Source organism: Cynocephalus volans, chromosome 1, assembly GCF_027409185.1.
Source record: "Cynocephalus volans isolate mCynVol1 chromosome 1, mCynVol1.pri, whole genome shotgun sequence".
Taxonomy (NCBI): domain Eukaryota; kingdom Metazoa; phylum Chordata; class Mammalia; order Dermoptera; family Cynocephalidae; genus Cynocephalus; species Cynocephalus volans.
The window spans coordinates 299,507,525-299,526,046 of record NC_084460.1 but is presented as its reverse complement, the minus strand read 5'-3'; the positions used below and the strand labels follow the sequence as shown (position 1 = coordinate 299,526,046).

General features: G+C 41.9%; 1 protein-coding gene across 9 annotated transcripts in view; it reads right to left on the bottom strand.

The window, feature by feature from the left end:
* Positions 1-1,319: 1,319 nt before the first annotated feature.
* Positions 1,320-18,522, bottom strand: part of LRRFIP1 (LRR binding FLII interacting protein 1) — a 139,585-nt gene continuing 122,382 nt past the window's right edge. For 7 of the 9 annotated variants that reach the window (XM_063080653.1, XM_063080667.1, XM_063080685.1 and 4 more), the window contains one exon: positions 15,444-18,505. In XM_063080653.1, coding sequence (XP_062936723.1) covers positions 16,782-18,505 — 1,724 coding nt within the window. In that variant the 3' untranslated portion in view covers positions 15,444-16,781. Of the gene's footprint in view, positions 2,195-7,169; positions 7,275-8,279; positions 8,360-9,039; positions 9,158-10,763; positions 10,814-15,443; positions 18,506-18,522 lie in introns of those variants that run through there. The other 2 variants (XM_063080710.1, XM_063080720.1) reach the window with 1 other exon arrangement.

Sequence of the window (18,522 nt, the reverse complement as noted above, 5' to 3'; positions counted from 1 at the left end):
CACAAATCTCCGGTAGCTACATCTGAAAGAAAAGTTTTATTCTATAAATCTGAAAATTACATTCTGGCCTCCTCCGGATTAGGAAGTGTGCATAACATTGATTTGCTACTTCTCTGAAGTCTGATGTGAGAGGTAGTGACTAAAGGCTCGACTTATTTAGAACCACTAATTTGGAACATGTCATCATTTTAGGTAACTGAGCCAACTGTGAATCTTACTCTGGAGTCCTCTACTTACCAGCTGTGAGACCTCAGGCTCTTAACCTCCCTTGGCTCCAGTTTTCTCATCTGTAATATGGATTTAATAATAGCATTTCCTTCATAAGGTTTTTGCGCAAATTAAATGAGTAAAAATATGCAAAAGTGTCAGAATACTGCTAGGCACATCAAAGTGCTATATATGTGTTTTCTGTTATGAGTATTACTTGTGCACTATATAGATACTGTACTGGTTAAACATGTATTAAGATGTTGTGAAGGAAACCTTAGGGAGACAAAGAACTGAACATCTCTCCTCTGCTGGCTGCCTGATACAGTCAAGAAAGGGTCTTGGAGGGACTTCTGCCATGGCTCCTTTCTCCTTCCGGTTCACATGTTGCCCCTGGTGTGCAGTGCGGGTCACCCAGTGGTGCCCACCCTCCAGCAAAGTTTGCTTGCCTGTCCTGACCTTTGGTTTCCTTCTTGCCAGTGTCAGCCCCGCAGCACCTGTAACTGGTCTGCCCCCCAGTGGGCAGTGGCAGATATCCTCTGCACAAGGAGATACCTTATACCGAATGAAATGCAGCCTTGCATATCCTGGGTCCATACGGTTCTGGGGGACAGACCCTTGTCACCTCTAGCACTACATGTTGGGAGTGTTTTCATAATTATATACCCCAAACTCATGTCCTCACTCCAGCATTCTCCCGGGGTTAACACTAAGTATGGTTTCGGATAATACTGTCTTGGTTTGCATTTGCTAATATCCTGAAAAGCTGGCTGCTTAATCAGCCGTATTTGAAACACAACATATACAAAGCCTAACTGAAAATCAGCAAGTAGTCAAACTTTCCTGACTTTGGTCCTTGGTGACACCGATATCATACTTGTCTCTACTCTAGTCTCCTACTTCTTCGGTCTACTTTTTTATTCTAAGTATACTAATTCTGTGAATATACTTTTTTTTTTTTTAACAACAGCAAAAATAAAACAGAGAAAGAAAAATGAATTGATTTGATATCCTTGTAAACCAAAAAGATGACCCCAAATATACAGAACAATTAATATAAAATCAGTTAAAGATATTCAGTGGGAAAAAAAATTAAAACCACATTGCCAACGTATTTTAACATTTCATTTTTTATTTTTCTAATAGTACATTCTTTAAAAGAAGTTAACAACTTCAATTCCAAATATAAGGATTAAATAATGCAAATGAAAAGCTGTCATTTTCAGTGGAGCTATTGCCTAATTACCCTGGAAAAAAGTATTCTTATGACTGAACTGATGCAAAAATCCCTTAGAAAAGCTTCATTTGTTGCCTGTAAAGAGTCTTCTTAAGGTCACTTTTACTTCTAGATCATCCCCTTGTTTCCAGTGAAAGTTTTGCTTGGTAATGGCTTTTGTGGTTCCACAGTGTTTTGTGTATGAAAAGCATAGACTAAGAGATACTACTGACGTCGCTCAAATTGTAGAATTTGCCACGAAAGGAAATCCCAACACTGTAAAATTTCCCCTTAATCTTCAGCAAGACACACAAAAACTCAAGTCCCACCTTAATCTTTACTTTGATCACCATCTGTAATGGCATTAAGAGGCTGCTGTGCCGTCAGATGCTGTGCTCCCGCGAGGCCTGGTGTGCTTATGCAGTAACCTGCAGCTTCTGAGCGCTGGCCCGCCTGGACGAGGGGTCTGCAGACAGTGGCATCTGGTGGCTGCGGGGGCTCCCTTGGGTGAGTCTTGGCATGGGAGCACCTACGAGCCCAGTGCTCACCCGGTGTTGTTCTCAGAAGGCAGGGGAGAGGCAGCTCTCCCAGATGGTACAGAGAAAAGCCTATGACACAGCACTCGCGGTCCCCAACTCGTTGCCTGTTCAGAGCTGGTACTCACTGCTGGGACAAGAGCGCGCTCCTATTTGCTTTCATTTTTTCCAGACGCTTCACTAAGTGGCCGTTGCTCACCTCAAGCTCTTCTGTTTTATCCAATGCAGAGCGAAGCTGGAAACCAAGCAGACAGACAGTGAGCTCTGAGCAGCTTGCTTCCTCCAAATGTAACAGGGTTCTGTGTGGCCCAGATTCCAATACCACCGAAAATACAGTTATAACTCAGACCCACTGGAATCCTAAAAACACATACCTATGTGTGTGTGCATTTCTTAATTTAAAAAGTAGTATGAGGCACATGATTCTGGCATCGAGGAACTAGGGAACTTTCCTTCTCTGAAACAACGAGACCTAGACATGGCACACTCCTGGGGATCCTGATAATCTCACAAAATGCAAGTGAAGCAAACAAACCAACCAATAGAAACATACAAGAGTTCAGCCTGCACCAGTTGGAGGAGGTGCTCTCTGCAGCTCTGGGCAGCCAGGAGCAAGGTTTCTGTGCCAGAAACCAAAGCAGGAATGCCTAAGGCCAAGATGGTCACAACTGGGAGCCAAGGCCACAGAGCCTGGGAGTCAGGGCAGGAAGACCAGCAGCAGAAGCGACATTAGCAGGGAGTCACCTGGACCAGCAGGCAGCAGGGAAGATTGGAGGTGCCCTAGGTGAGATTACAACAGCCACGTGGTTGTGGAGATATGGACCATTAGAACAGTCTACTGCTCTATTTCTGACCTAAAACCTCCAAGGAGGATGGTTGGGTTTCTCAGACAGAACTACCTCTCCTGCTTCACCAGCAGAGGCAGAAGCAAACCCTCTGCAGGACATTTCCCCAAGTCAGGCCCGGAGTATTCCTACAAATTAAAGCATAACCTCAGAAAACACCAAACTCAGGAAGGGGAAAACCATCTGAGTTAAAGTCAGCAGAAGCAAACAATGGAATTAGACCCCTAAAGACTGAACTTGTTTCAGTTGTCAGATATGGAAAACAGAACAGCTGTGTATGAAATATTTAAAGAAATAAGAACACAATTCACAGAGACAGCATACATGAACATACAACAAGAAACCATCAGGGATGAATATACTTTCTTTAAAAAGGAGGTCAACTGGAAAACCTATGCAAAAGCTTCATGTGTTATGAAACAGATGAGAGGTAAAGAGATGGAAAATATAAGAGAGACGGTTAAGAAATGTGGAGGTTGCAATGAGATCTAATAGCCTCCTATTAGAGTCCAGAGGGGAACATGGAAAGATGAGAGAAGAGGAATTATTTAAGGAGATAATGATCGAATATTTTCCAAAATTGATTTTAAAAAACATTTCATAGATCCAAGAAATGCTATTATACATCCCAAGCAGAATAAATAGCAATAAATCCACATCTATCACATTAGAGTAGAAAATCAAAGACAAAAAGAACTTGAAAGAAGCAAGAGAGAAAAAAATAAGGATATTTAAAAAGGACCCACAGTTAGAACAACGGATTTCTCAACAGACTCAATGGAAGCCAGAAGATGGTAGCAAAATAGCCACAATCACTGAGAAAAAAGCACTGCCATCCCAGAATTACATACCCCTCAAAACTACTGTCCAAGAACAAGGGTGAAATAAAAGCACATAAACCAAAAGTGGGGGAATTTACTACCAAGAATTCTGCTCTAAAAGAACTTCTAAAAAGTACATATTTCAGGAAGGAGGAAAATAGTCCCAGAAGTACAGTCTGAGACACAGGTTGAGTATCCCTTATCTCAAATGTTTGGGACTAGAAGTGTTTCGAGTTTCATGTTGTTTTTTTGGGTTTTTTGGGGAACATTTGCAGAATACATACCAGTTGAGCATCCCTAACCCAAAAATCCGAAACCTGAAATGCTCCAATGAACATTTCCTTTGAAGATCATGTTGGTGCTCAAAAACTTTCAGATTTTGGTACATTTCAGATTTCAGATTTTTAGATTAGGGATGTTCAACCTGTACTAACAGGAAAGATACATAAAATGGCAAATACGTAAATATGTTAAAACAAATATGTTCTGTATAAAATAACAGCAACAAAAATGACAATGGCAGCAGCAGCAACAATAATTATTAATTGTTAATAATTAATAATTGTTAATTAATAATTGTTAATAATTATAATAATGATGTGGGATTTAAAAAGGTCAAAAATGTGTGTGTGTGTATACATATATATATACACACGTGTGTGTGTGTGTGTGTGTGTGTGTGTGTGTGTGTGTGTAAGGAGACTGAAGCCGGAGTGTTCAAAAGTCCTTTTATTGCACAGGACAGGAGTAAAGATACCATCCAACTTTAAGGCTTTTTTTTTTTTTTTTGTCTTTTTGTGACCGGTAAGGGGATTGCAACCCTTGGCTTGGTGTCGCCCGCACCGTGCTCAGCCAGCGAGCGCACCAGCAACTCCTATATAGGATCCGAACCCGCCACAGGAGCACCACTGTGCTCCCAAGCGCCGCACTCTCCCGAGTGCGCCACGGAGCCAGCCCCAACTTTAAGGCTTTTTAAGTTACATATGAATAATATCCCAAGAGTGATCAGTAAAAACACAGAAATTAAATATAAATTTAAAATTTGGAGGGAGAAAAAGGACACACAAAAACGGGAGGATAAGTGGACATCCACAGTGGGATGGTAGAAACGAGTCCAAGTGTACCACTAATAATGGACTAAAGGTTCTGATTAAAATACACAGATTTCATATTCGATTAAAAACCACCACCACCTGGCTATCTGCATCTTAAAAGAGACAACCTGAAGCACAACAACACGGGGAAGACTGAAAGCAAAGGGACAGAAAATTGAAAGTAGATGAACACTAACCAAAAGTTAGTATAAATGCTGGTGCAGCAACGTTAATATCTCAAAAGATAAACAGCAGCAGGGACTGAGAGGGTCACTACATAGTGATAAACGGTTTAACTCCTCAAGAAGATGTAAGAATTTTAAATATTTATTTTTAATTGCTTCAAAATATATAAAGCAAAACCTGATGGAAAAACAGAATAAGCCAAATCCCCTATCATCTATTGGGAGACTTTGACAAATCTCTATCAGTTACTGAGAATTCAAGCAGACAAAAGAAATCAGATCTGAACACACCCTATGTAAGTTTGATCAATAGGTGTGTATAGAACTTTGCATCCATGAATGTACATTGTTTTTAAGCATATTTAAGACATTTAGAAAAGTCAATCATGTATCAGGCCATTAAGCAAGTGTTAACAAATTTCAAAGACCTGGTGTAATAGAGACCCTGTTCTCTGACCATAACAATATTAAGTTGGAAGTTAATAACACCAAGGTTAGATTTTTAAAATCCCACGTTAAAAAAATTGCATTTCTAAATTACTCATGGGTCAAAACATAAACCATAATGGAAATGTGGAAATACTTAGATGTATGATAACTAAAACTGTCTATACCAAAATGTGTGGGATGTAGCAAAAGCGGTATTTTGAGGGCAGGCCAGCGAAGTGGAAGGCATGCTGGAGTGTGTGCAGGAAAGGTCAGGTGCATGCGGATGGAGATGCAGGGCAGATGGAGATCCGGTGTCGATCACTAGTGCTCTTCAGGAAAGCGATCTTGCTAGAATGAGTGAGGGGCTTGGGGCCTTGGAGCAGGGAGGAGACCTAGAGACTCTGAGTATAGGCAGCTCTTCCAAGGGTTACTCCTTTGCTATAAAGGGAATAAGGATTGAGGTGGCCCTGGAGGGGCCTGTGGGTGAAAACAGATTCTCAAAGAAGAGACATATTGCCCCTCTGGATGCTCTTCCACCGCCTGCCACATGAGGATGACCATCCCTTCTTGCCTGGAGCAGCGCCCTCGCCTCCTAATTGATTTCCCTGCTCTGACCTCTCCTACAGTTTCTCTCTCTCTTTTAGCAGCTGGCCAGTACAGGGATCGAACCCTGGACCTTGATGTTATCAGCACCATGCTCCAACCAAGTGAGTTAACCAGCCAGCTCTCTGCTACAGTCTTACCGCAAAACTAGCCAGAGTGATCCTACTGAAACATAAATCAACATACGCCGCTCCTCTGCTCAAAACCCTGCAGCAACTCCCCACTTTACTCACAGGAGAAGACAAAGTCCCTTCAGTGGCCTCCGAGGTCCTATCTCACTTGCCCCAGTGACGGTCTGACCATCCCTCCTTTTCCTCTCCTGTCTGCTCACTCTGCCTTAGCCACATGGACCTCTCCCTTTACGAGGATGTGCATTCACACATGGGTCTCTCTCTGCACTTGCTGATCCATTTGCATGGAAGGCCTTTCTCCCAGTTCCACCTGGCCTGTTTCAAGCCTGTCCTTAAATGTCACGAGAAGGGAGGTCTTCCTTGGCCACCTACTTAAAACTGCCCCCGGGGAGCCATGACAGCCCTGCAGCCCCTTTCCTACAGAAGACCACTTCTATTGTTGACCTCCCAGTCCAGCGGGCAGGCTCTAAGAAGGCAGGACTCCTGTCTGTTCAGGTCATGGCTGCAATGCCTGCATCCAGACCCGGGCTTGGCACTCAGTAGATGTTGTAAATATTTGTTGAACGAACCACTTTACCAAATGTCTTCAGTAAGACAAAATACAGTATGTATAATTTTTTAAAAAAAGGTTGGAAGCATGGTAATTTGTGGGTGGGACCACAGGTGACCTGAGAGCAGCTCAGCTTCTCAAGGACACTTTCTATTGGATGACCTCAGACAGTCCTGGCCTCCACCCCTGCTGCCACCACGTGGCTTTCTACCACACAGGCCACGTCTCTTCAGCTCCTCCACCCCCCATGACACAAACCATATGGAGCATAAGAGGCCTGGCTACTCCTTTATCTCATTAACTAACGTGACGTTTATGAACGTGTCCTACAGTAGAACTAGTTGATTCCTGCAATGATTCTCTCCTTAAGCCCTCCCCACTGTCTGGACTATGGTTTCCTTTACTAAAACATCAGCAGTTCAGAGTGGTTTGGGATGACCTGACGATGAAGCCCAGCAGCAAATTTAACAAGAGTAAATCCTCCCTCTACTGTCCCCACTAGAGAGACATTTACTTTCCATTCTTTTCCTGCAAATAGCCTAGGAAATTTACCTCTCTTTGGAGTTTCCGTTTTTCAGCCTTAAGTTCATCTTCTATTTTTTCTGCATTTTCAGCAGCCGTTTTATAACGTGATACTTGACTCTCTAACCTTATTACCTAAAAGGGCAGGAAAAACCATATATATAAGTTCATAGCCTGTTTTCTTTCTCCAATTGCTTTATTATATTTGAGATCAAAGGGTGTGATTTAATACAATAGAATACATGCAAATAATTATGATATAGCATTTTATACTATTATTTAAGTTCTAGCCAAGCAAGCCAGCACTCCAGTCCTGTCACTGCTAGGGACTCCTGACCCCTGGCCCTGGCCTGCAAGGTGGCTTCCGCATGCCACTGCCCTTACTTCCGTTTTTCCCTGTGTGGGACTGCTCTGTTGGAAAACAGTGTATTGAGGCAGGACAATGCTGGTGAGGCACAGGTTCCGCTGGGACCTCAGCTCATCTGATCTCTCTCAGGGGAGGTGGGGAGGGAGGCAGGAAAGGACAGAGCAGGAGGAAGAGGAGGAGAGGCTCGAGATGGCGTTCCCCAGTCGAGGTTCTCAGGTGAAAGACAGGAGCAGAGAAGTTTCGTTCTGCTGCGATCAAAAGCGTGCTTCATAAAACGCACCACTTTCTACGTGTGCCATTCTTGTTTCTGTTTCTATAAAAATTCTAGCCACGTATACCCACACCTGAGGGGCAGGAGTGCCCTGCAAGGGAGAGCTGGCCTGGCTGGAGAGAAAGACTGAACATTCAGGGAGGAGGGACACCCCAGCAGGCAATGTTTTTTTAATTAACTAAATTCTTTTCAAAGAAAGTAAACTTTAAAAGCTCCTAAGCCACATTAGCTATTTTCTGTAACTAACCATTGTTCATAAAGGATTAGTATGTATGGTAACAACCCATGTCCTAATAATCTTCCTTTCCCTACTTGCTCTCTCTGTAAGAAATACCTTGAGAAAATTGCTGCCTTAATTTATCCTCCTCAGGACCTTTTTTTTGGTTCTAAAAATCTGTTTCTTTTGTTCTCAGCCTTTCAGGGTCTATTTTAGTTAACCAAATAAAACTTCAGTTGATCATTAGTTTAGCTGCCCGTTATTGCTTAAAAAGTGTATACGTACATTTTGTTCTAGTGCAGTTATCTCTTGCTCAGATTTTGCAAGTTTAAATTTGAGGTCGCTGATCTGTCTGTTGGCATCCCCTAGGGGTTGAAAGAGAAGGAGAACTTGTTAGGCTCTTGGGCTTTTGTGATGTTAATACAGTAGGTACTGGGAACCGAACCCTTACTTTAACACCGTGCGGCAAACCTGTAAGTTCTGGCTCGTGGCTGCACACTGGCCAGAGCTGAGGGGAAGAGAAGGTGCTGTCTCCCCACGCACCCAGGCTGGAAACGTGCCTTGTGCCCCCGTGCACGAGGGCACGAGACCCCAGGCGACAGAGCGCCTGTGAGTAAAGCAGATGAAGAAATGGTGGGGTAGGGGGAGGTGGGAGAGAGACTGGGCATCACTTTATCTCCCTTAAGCCTGCTTCTAGTTTACTGGCACAAAAATACCTTTCGGTTCCCCATACAATCAGATCAAAAGACTGCCGTATCCAGCAAAGTAAATGTGGTTTCTATCAGTACTCCATGTGGTGGCATCTTGGGACACGTTTGTGGGCACCTGTTCTATTTCATAGGCTTGAACAGAAACACCTCTGTTCTGCCCACCTGCCCACCCTCTTCTATCCCACAAACAGACACCTTTGTGCTTTTGCTTGCAAGGGCTTCTGGGGAGATACGGGATGTGGGGGGATACCGGGCATTCTTTGCCGTGAGAGTTCTCCAAAATCAGAAAAATAGCATTTGTGAGAGTTGACTTCCACACAAGAATGGACATTTACTTTGTAGATCCATTACATGCACGTCTGTCCCATTTTCTAAGACATCGTCCTCAGGTGGCAGATTGTCTAGCTTGCCGTTCTTCCGTCTCTCCTCCAGCTGCCCTTTGAGTTTCTTAATCTGAAAACACCCACCAGTAAAACCGGTTAATTTTTCTGTCCTAAATGAGACTCTATTCTATTCTTTATTCTAGATTCTAACAGCTGAACTGACAGGGATTACATAATAATAAAAGGAAGCAGCATGTAGAAACCAACAGCCCAGAAGCACGATAGGCCACTGCCCTACAGTTATTTAGTGTGTCTCTAGGGTGCCAAAGAGACAGGGATTACATGATTAAACATGACAGAAATGCAGGAAAACGTTACAATCCACTCCACAGTCACCAGCGATACAAGGAATCTCTCCCCTTAATAAAGAAACCAACCCAAATAAATAAAAACCTTCTGCCAATTAGCACTCTTTTCAGAAAGTAACAAGTAGTACAATGAGTGAAAAATGAATTATATTTACAATATTAGGCATGAATTATTTTGTAACTGTGGGTGGAAAGTTATTCCTAAAGTAGAAATTCTTCTGGACTCAGGAGATTGTACAGAAAATACATTAAATATTTATCTAATAGTTAGCAAGTCAGCGTTCTAGATTAATCTTTGCTTTATTCACCAACAAGCCAGAAAGGGCTACTTGGGGCCTTCCAAGCACAGAGGATTGTAACTAAATCCCCAAGAAAACCATGCGCTTTCTCTCAGAACCCGGTCAAGTTGCAGGTTTGCTCAGAGGCCGTCTGCCATCCTTCAGGGAGTTGGCCTGTAACAGCTTTCCTCTTTCTAAGAGGGACAGAAACATAAACAGTCGGAACTGCAGTTAACGCCATGACTGTAGAATTTTCTGGTGTCTAATGGAGAGTCTCCCAGTGCCTTTCATGTTTAGCTTCCAGTCTATGAGGGACTGTTGTAGGTGATCATTTGCCTCCCTACCCCCCACGCCAAGTGTGGCAGACCCTAAATACAAACCACTGGTGCATGGTGCTTTGAGAAAATAACCATAGAATTATAATGGATACATGTTTTTAAAAGACCACAGGAACTTCAAGAGAATACTTCAACTACATTTAGTGCTTTATCCAATTCTGAGAGAATCTTCAACAGAATTGCAAAAAAATAAAGCAAATACATTTGATGAGGTTTATGAGGGAAAACTAGAGTTGCTGAGTTTCCTTAGCAAGTGGTTATGGAATGATTTAATAACTATCCTGCATACAAAAAGATCAAATAAAGGAACTGTTTAGTATTTCTTGAGGCAGGAGAGGGCGATGAAGAACCATAGTCAAGACAACTTTGATCAGCTATAACAAAGAAAGGGGTGCCAAGCCATGAGACGGGTTACAAGGAGAGAGTACAAAACTGACTTCTGTGGACCGGTAGTAGTAAGAGAAGTGGTGTTTGGAATGACTCAGTAATGCCCTCGCCTCCGAATGGTTACACGAACATTTATTTTAAGCAGCAAGTCACATAGAATGTACCAAATTCAGTTCCCTGGCTTTGAGTCTCTGAGATATCTGCACTAAACCTCATATCACTTATGAGGTTCTATTTAGATAAAAATATTAAGAACACTAGTTGGCTTGGTAATTATTTTCAGGCGTGATGTATTTAGGGGTTTTTTTTCCGTAAGTTTCAGGTGCCCTGTTTGAGAACTCATAAAGTAATAAAAAGATTGTTACCTGTTCCAATAAGCATTCCCGTTCATCAACAAGCTTTTTCAACCTAATATCTAAAGAAATCAGAAAGAGACAGGTTTCGGTGAATCTTGTAGGGCACCTTTCAGCACACTGCTAAACTGAAGGGTGATCGTTCAGGTTAGTGAAATGAATGATGAGGGTAGTTATACACGTACCACGGTGAGTGAGGCCACAGACAGGACTGGGGAGAAGTCAGCCAAGGGGGGTCGTGACAACCCTGCAGCACATGCTTCACGTCCGGAGCAGCAGCAGCTGCATGCAAACAGGCTCATCTTCTACCTTAGGTTAGCATGCAAGAACTCTAGGGCCAAACCACACTGCAACACAAGGGCTCACAGGCTTCATGGTTTAACATCGTTAGCAATGGATAAACACACCGGTAATCACGATTCAAAGCACCAACATTTCAATTAGCCCTGCCTTTCCAAGTTCACATCCCGGAAGTATTTATCTTTCTTATCCTCTTAGGGACTCATCAGTGTCAGAGTTTTGGCTGTATGTTTACGAATCATAAACCCACTGACAACACCTTCTAGCCCAGCTACCAAAAGCTGTTATTCTTTTGAGGAAAAATGCAGTAATGTTTTAGGTTTCTGTAATTCCTCCCACCCCAGATCTATAAGAATGTGTATACGTAACCTCTATAAGTTCCCCAAATGTCTCCCTGATGGGGGGTCAAGTGTTACAATCTTCAGATTTTTGAGGGGGGACCAATGCCTGGGGAGGGTATAGGGGAGGGATTGGGTGAAATCTCACACCAGTTTACAGGCAACATCAGGATGAGGGGATGAGGATGTGACGATGCCTTCTGGGCGCTCATGCTGTGACACATAGGCTGTTGCAGCAGCTTCGACGACACTGGTTCCTTTCAGCCCAGGAAGCCCTATGGGTGGGCTGTCCTTCCATCCTTCTTCCACTGATGAGGACCGAGGCCCGGGACGATTAAGCAACCTTCCTAAGGCCTCACAGCCCAGCCTCAGGGGTGCACCCTACCCACTGCACCCCACTGTTTTCCCAGGTCTAAACTCACGCTTCTGAGTTGGACCCTGACTCCTGGCCGAGGGCTCTTCCTCCCGAGAGCACACTGTTCTCGCACTGCCTAGCTCCAGACTCTTCATAAAGAATTAACTGTGATTAGCCATGTGAAAAGAGAATAATTCATATAAAATGCATCTTTGTTTTCACTTAAAAAACCACCTAGCCACATTCTAACCCAAGCTACATGCTTTCTCTAATTGTTTCTCCAAAGACTCTAAATTGTTATCTTGAAAAGCACAATAATAAAATAAAAGAAACTGGAAAATGTTAAGCATAAGATGAATTAAAGTTCCTTTTGAGTTCCATTTCAATTTAAACACAGTCAAGATGTTTCTGACAGATGTTTTATTTTTCCCCTTCCATAAACCCACCCAACACTGACACAAAGTTTTTTCGTGGTTATAAACCCGGCCCTTTTATCTAATATCACTTTCCATTTTATCTTACATATTTTATACTCCCACACACAAAGACTACAGGCATCATAAGAAACATGGAATATATCAGAAGGTGGTATTGAAGCCCATATATCTATTGTAAAATTTTATTTTTTTCTATTACAAGGCTTCAAATATCCTACATCAGTATTAGAAAATAAGTGTTAAAAGGTGATAATAGTGCTAGCAAAAAAATAAAGGTAATCTGACATTTACTCTTATGGTAAGAATATGAAAAACAGAGAGAAAGGTGGAACTTTTAAGCAAGAGAAATTTTAAAGGAGAATTGGAGAAGAAAAGGAAAACTAAATAGTTCTAAGAAAATAGAAAGAGGAAAGAAGCAAAATTATTTGATAGAAGAAAGCAAGAGTACTGCTTTATATAGCTTTAAAAATCAACAACTCTAGTTTGGTGACTGAATAGTGACACATCACTGATACATGCAGTGATATAGTACTTAATGAGTACTGGAAACCCATCGTTACCCTATATTTACACAGCAAAAAGCACTGCTCATCACTGGTCTATAATTCTCAATAAACAGATGCAAACTATTTACTTAAAGATAGTAATTACAGTTTCTAAACATGAGGCATCAAAAAAGATGAAGTCACACTGTCCCTAATTTAGGGTTTTCTTCTGCACTGGGAAGTTAAAATTAGTTGGCTATTAAAGCTATTACATTTTTTTAAAATCTGGTTTTTATACATTAAATCCCAACAAACTTCCTGGTATGCATTTTAGAGACCCATGAGATGGAAAACAAAGAGGTAAGACCTTGTAGAAAATTACAGGGGCAGCCTAACAAATGTTGGGATTCTCTGAACTCCTGTGCTCCTTAGTCATTCTCGTCATTAGCTCGGCTGTCTGTCGTGGGTGGAGCAAGGCCAACCAAAGGTGACAACGATCAGTAAGCATGTACTTTTTAAAGTGCTTTCCCTGGATCTGTTCCTCACCACAACTCTAAAGAGGTAGGTTCTCACCCTATTTCAGACAGCAAAATGAGGCACAGTGAAGTTAAGTAGCTTGCTTGTAGTAATATATTTTCAAGAGTATATATTTCATTCTACGGGTTAGTTTCAGCTATCAAGGGCCTCAGGCCTCCCCTTCCATTGCTGGGAAAGCTACCTCCCCTCCGTATTTGCAAACATGACAAAAGGGGAAAGGTCTCTAGAGAAATGCACTAACGGTGGTTCTTTCTGCATTCTCTCCCCACACTGACTTAATCTGACTGTAATACACGTGGTCGGTTTTCATCTCCCCCAGGCCAGCCTCCCATGCCAGGATGGCACCTTCTTCCTGCACAAGGCAGAGGGGGGCAGCCTGCTAAAGACGTTTCTTTCTTCTCATGTTTACAGGGCCCAATGGGTCTGTACAGGTAGGAAATATTTCCCTACATCAGCCACCAGCCACTCAAATCTCAAAAAATATGAAAGAGGGGCAGGAGATGGAAAGAGAGAATGAAAGGATTTTCCTCCTGAAAGACAGTTTTCTATATAAATGACCACACAAGTAAATATTCTGAGCATAACACACACACACACAAACACACCTCCCTTTCCTTTACAGTCCAGACATTTGGAACGAAACTTACTGTTGTGTTCCCTTGGCTTGATGGCCAAGGTGGCATGCTGTGTAATGTGGTCCCTACGAAAAGAATCTATCAACAGATAACAGAAACCCCAAACCGTCTAAACTCCCAGAAGTAGCATTCCAGGGTCCTAGTGATAGTGGAAACGTAAATGTTCAAGTCGTAAGTTTTTATGCTAACTAGAAATACTAAAAATTATAGAAAGTAGTCAACACATCTCATTCTTAAAAACTCTCTGAAAGACTTCATTGCTTTCCAACTTTGTATAACAACCTATAATTCAAAAATATGTTTCCGTTCTCTATTTTCTATAAACACCCCTAATTATACTTAATTATACTTTTATACTTAACTATACTTTTGACAGAAGATTTATATTTACATATGGTAGCTATGTTCTGATTTAGGGCTGAAAAATATCCAAGCTTTTTGATTTAAGATATATGATCACTGTTTTGTATTATAGTGAAACCTCAATGGTCTACGTTCCTCTGAGGATGTGATGACAGGTAACCTTTCAATTCTTTTCTAAGCTTGAATCTTTTGACATTAAAATCTTTCTAAATTACCTTATGTATACTTCCATGCCTCCTTAAACTGAGTATACCTAAGTTTGAATATCAATGACTGCTGGGCTACAGTGTCATTATACCCTCAGGGCAGAGTAATTGATGTTCACAGTGAAGGCTCTTCAAGTATCAAGATGTGGACCAACTGCTCAGAGCCCTTTCCTTCTTTTTTGCCCACTTCCTGATTCGCAGCTGTCCGCTCTCCATTAGAGGGCTGGGTCCTACCTGCTTCATCGCCAGCACAGTACCTTCTATATACAAAGTGATCAAAAAATGCTTGTTAATTAAACAAATGAGTGAATAATTAAGACTGATGGGTGGCTGGGTGGAGGGATGTGAACAATGCCTCATATCCTGAAATGTGCTGTTGAATAACATGGGAAATGAAGGAAAGGGCTTAAAATCATTCGATGATTTCAAAATTTAAAGACTTTGGTTGTTGAATCGCTTCCCAAGAGGCCTTTAAAAGTAGGAATGAGAGCTGTTTTCCAACGTGTATTCCCGGATGAACTCAGCTTTGCTAAAGTTAAGTACATAAACTAAAGCCCTCTTAAGTCCTGCAGAGCCCTTAGACTAGATTCTCTAGCAAGCCACATATGCTTCCGTTTACACAGCACACGTGGAGAGGACCTGTCATCACCATCGTCCTCTACTTCAAGACACTCAAGCAGAAACAGTCCATTTGCCATTTTCATCATACTCTTCGAGACATTCTAAGTATTGGGACATTTAAGCAGAGTGACCAAATGGAGACCTTTCTCAGCGGGGTTCATCAGAACAAGAGATCAGAGATGATATGAGGGATGATCTTCTCACTTCTCCCAAGGGTGGCCCCACACTAGCACCAGGTGAGATGCCAGGAAAGAAGTTCCCTTGTTAATGACAAAGGGCATTAGGTGTGGGTCTTTCAAAGAACCCCAGTGGGAATTAGCAACCCAGAAGCAGATACTACTTTAAAGGTGGCATTATGTAAAAGAGTAGCCAGAGTCAGAATTCAGGTAGCCCAAAGAGGAGAACCACAGGCTCGTAAAATTATGATATGTTTTATTTCAATTACACAGTAACACTTATGTTTGCCTCAAATTTCATCGAGGTTTTTGGTCCTTTTGTACTCAATTATATCTTGTAACAGTAATACGAATTCACATGATTTCATAAAGTTTCAACAGCATTCGTAATGTACATTCCACTGTGATTTTATATTTTACAATTTTTAAATTTAACCTTACAATTATTTTTTTAAAAATGCTTCTTTATGTAGAAAAAAATATATATTTCCTTCAGGCAGCTCAAAACAAGAATTTTCCAATAAGAATATACTGAGAAACAAAAAATTAAAATATTTATACCAAAATACCCAAAGTGATTCAGCTCTTTAAAATATCCTATTATTGTCTAATTAGTAGTTTGCACAAAAACAAGTAACCTTTTACATTGCTCTTTTGAAAAATGATCAGACATTCAAACAGAAAGAGAATTTTAAAATTAAAAACATTTTTTTAATGACTGACCCCACCCAAATACTGCAGTAGGAAAGGCAATTTCAACGTGTCACTTCCAGAAAAAAATATCTGTGTATAAATGAATTTGGTACATTACCAGCATGAAGTGAAATAAAAATCTCCTACAATGTAAATTCAGGTATCAACAACGAGATCCAAAAGCATTGGTTTGAGATAAAATACTCATATGAGATAAAGGCAAATAAGATCTCCCCAGAGCTTTCAGACATTTATTTGTTGTCCTAAAAATGATTAATTATTATCCTAAGGTGCAAATCTTACCACTCAGTGACCTATATGCTATTTGGCTATTTATCTTCTTTAAATAAAATACCCTGTAGGTTATAATGTACATATTAAAATCAAATATGAAAATACATATATGTGAAGGAGACATTAATTTAAATATCAACTATACTCATAATACAGAAATGTAAGAATGCTATTTGGTCATTTAGATTAGAAGCTGATATATTTGATCAAGGATATCCACATTCATATCAGCCTAAGGCAAATGTTTAAATATTTTCATTTTTACTTGAAGCTGGACTACAAACAGTATACATTATTGTTGATACTACTGGAATGCTCCCAATTAGAACTTATAGTGATAACACATGTTGTCTTTCTAATCTGGGTGATACTCTCAATGATTAACGTAAACCTACAAGTACCAGTCTGTAACTTACAGTAGCAGATAACTTGGTGACTGATTGTCATTCGGTGCATCTACATCAATTTAGAACATCTTACGAACATCACTAGAGGACATAAAGGACGACAGTCTCTTCCGGTCAGACTTGCTGTGTGAAGCCCTCGGCTCCTCCCTAAGACCGGCCTGACACTCTGCTGCCTGCCTCAGTTTAGGACATGGTGCAGTCTTCTTTGCCTTTGCCCTGCCCGTCCCCTCTGCCTGCATCTTCTCTGCCTTCTGAGCTGGACTCTTTCACCTCTCCTGCTGCCGACAAGTCATCGTTCTCTAGACTAATGCTGTCTAAAGCTTTCCTGACTGCCTGACTTGGATGTTCGGGCGTCACAGGCCTCTCTGTGCTTTCTGTTTGAGAGGCATGAGCAATGTCCTTTGAGGGACTTGTGTGATCGAGCAGGGAGCTGCTGTACACTTCATCCTCTGGCTCTAGGGGGCTGCTTCGCGTGGCACCCTCTTTGTTAGCACCGTCCTCTACAAGATGTTCATCTAACTCTTTATCACTAGCACTAGTGCCTGAGGACTGAATTGTGTCAGCTTCAAAACTTAATGTGTCTCCATTGGTTATTACCTTCCCTACCTTTGTTTTTATGTCATCATCGTCTTGGTTAAGCTTTCTATCCAGCTCAACGTTAGGATTTTCTGGACAATTAACATTTTCACCGCTTTCTGCTCCAATTTCCTGTTCTGGATTTTTGGTCCCCTCTCTTTGTGCTTCCTCTGCTGGTTTCCTGTCAGGACATTTTACCTGTTCTTCCTTGACTTCACTTAAATCTGTGTCCTGGTATGTTAACTCCTTCTTAACATCGTTAACGGTTCCTACAGCTGCTGGTGACTTTTTCTTCTTGTTTTTCTTTTTCTTGCTCTTTGTCTTCTTCTGTGACGAGTCCAATGCCTCTCCCTGTTGGTCGCACTTTTCTTCGTCAGGGTCTTTCCTATCTACGGGTTCGCTTTCGCTATCTACCGCCCTCATATCTGCTGTCTCCTGGCGGCTGCTCTTGGCTGCTGGACAACCAGGAAAGGTCTGGACTTCTGCCGGGCCTGGCTTCTCACCCCTCACTCCTGATTCTTCGTGTTCTCCTTCACGGTTCTCCCTACCTGCTCCTGCACTCTGAATTGGGACCTCCTTGGGCTCAGCTACTTCCTGGTTGGCGATTTCGTTCTCTAAACTGTGCCCTGTGCTTGGGTCCAACTCTTTAGGGGCATCTGCCACACATTTTTCATCATGACTTGCTGTGTCGCTGCTGTACTGTGGGGGACTTGAGGCCACTGTGCCCAACTGATGCCCGACATTAGCTGCTCCTGCCTCTTCCACATTCACTGTCTGGTTTTCACTTCGCCCCACAGTGTCTGTACTGCTCACCCTTTCAACCTCAGACACTTGCAAAGGAACAGACTCCTGATGTGGTTTTTGGCTAACCTCTTGTATTTCTCTTTCCTGCTTTTCTACAGATTCTTTACCTTGGTTTTGGAAATCCAAGGCATTACAACTGTCCTGCCCACTCACAGGACCTGGGACTTCACTATCTAAGTCACTCAGACAGCTGGACTGCTCAAGAGAGGCTCCAGTCCTGTCATCTGGCATGTTTACGACCTCATGTGACTCAACCTGCTCTGTACTTGCAGGGAAAGAAGTGTGCTCTAGAGTCCGGCTTTCAACCTGTTCCTCATATTCAGCACTCGCTAATGTTCCTAGGGATGGGGCGTTGTCTTCGCGCGATTTCTGGTCCTCGGTATTTTCACCAGGATGTAATACCTCTATGTCCACACACTCCTGTACTGTGTCCTCTTTGTGCTGTTCTTGCTCAGAATTCTGCAAGATTTCTTTTTTCCCCACATTCTCCACAATTTCATTTTTCACCTCCACTTCAGTGGCTCTTCCTAAAAGACCATTAAGA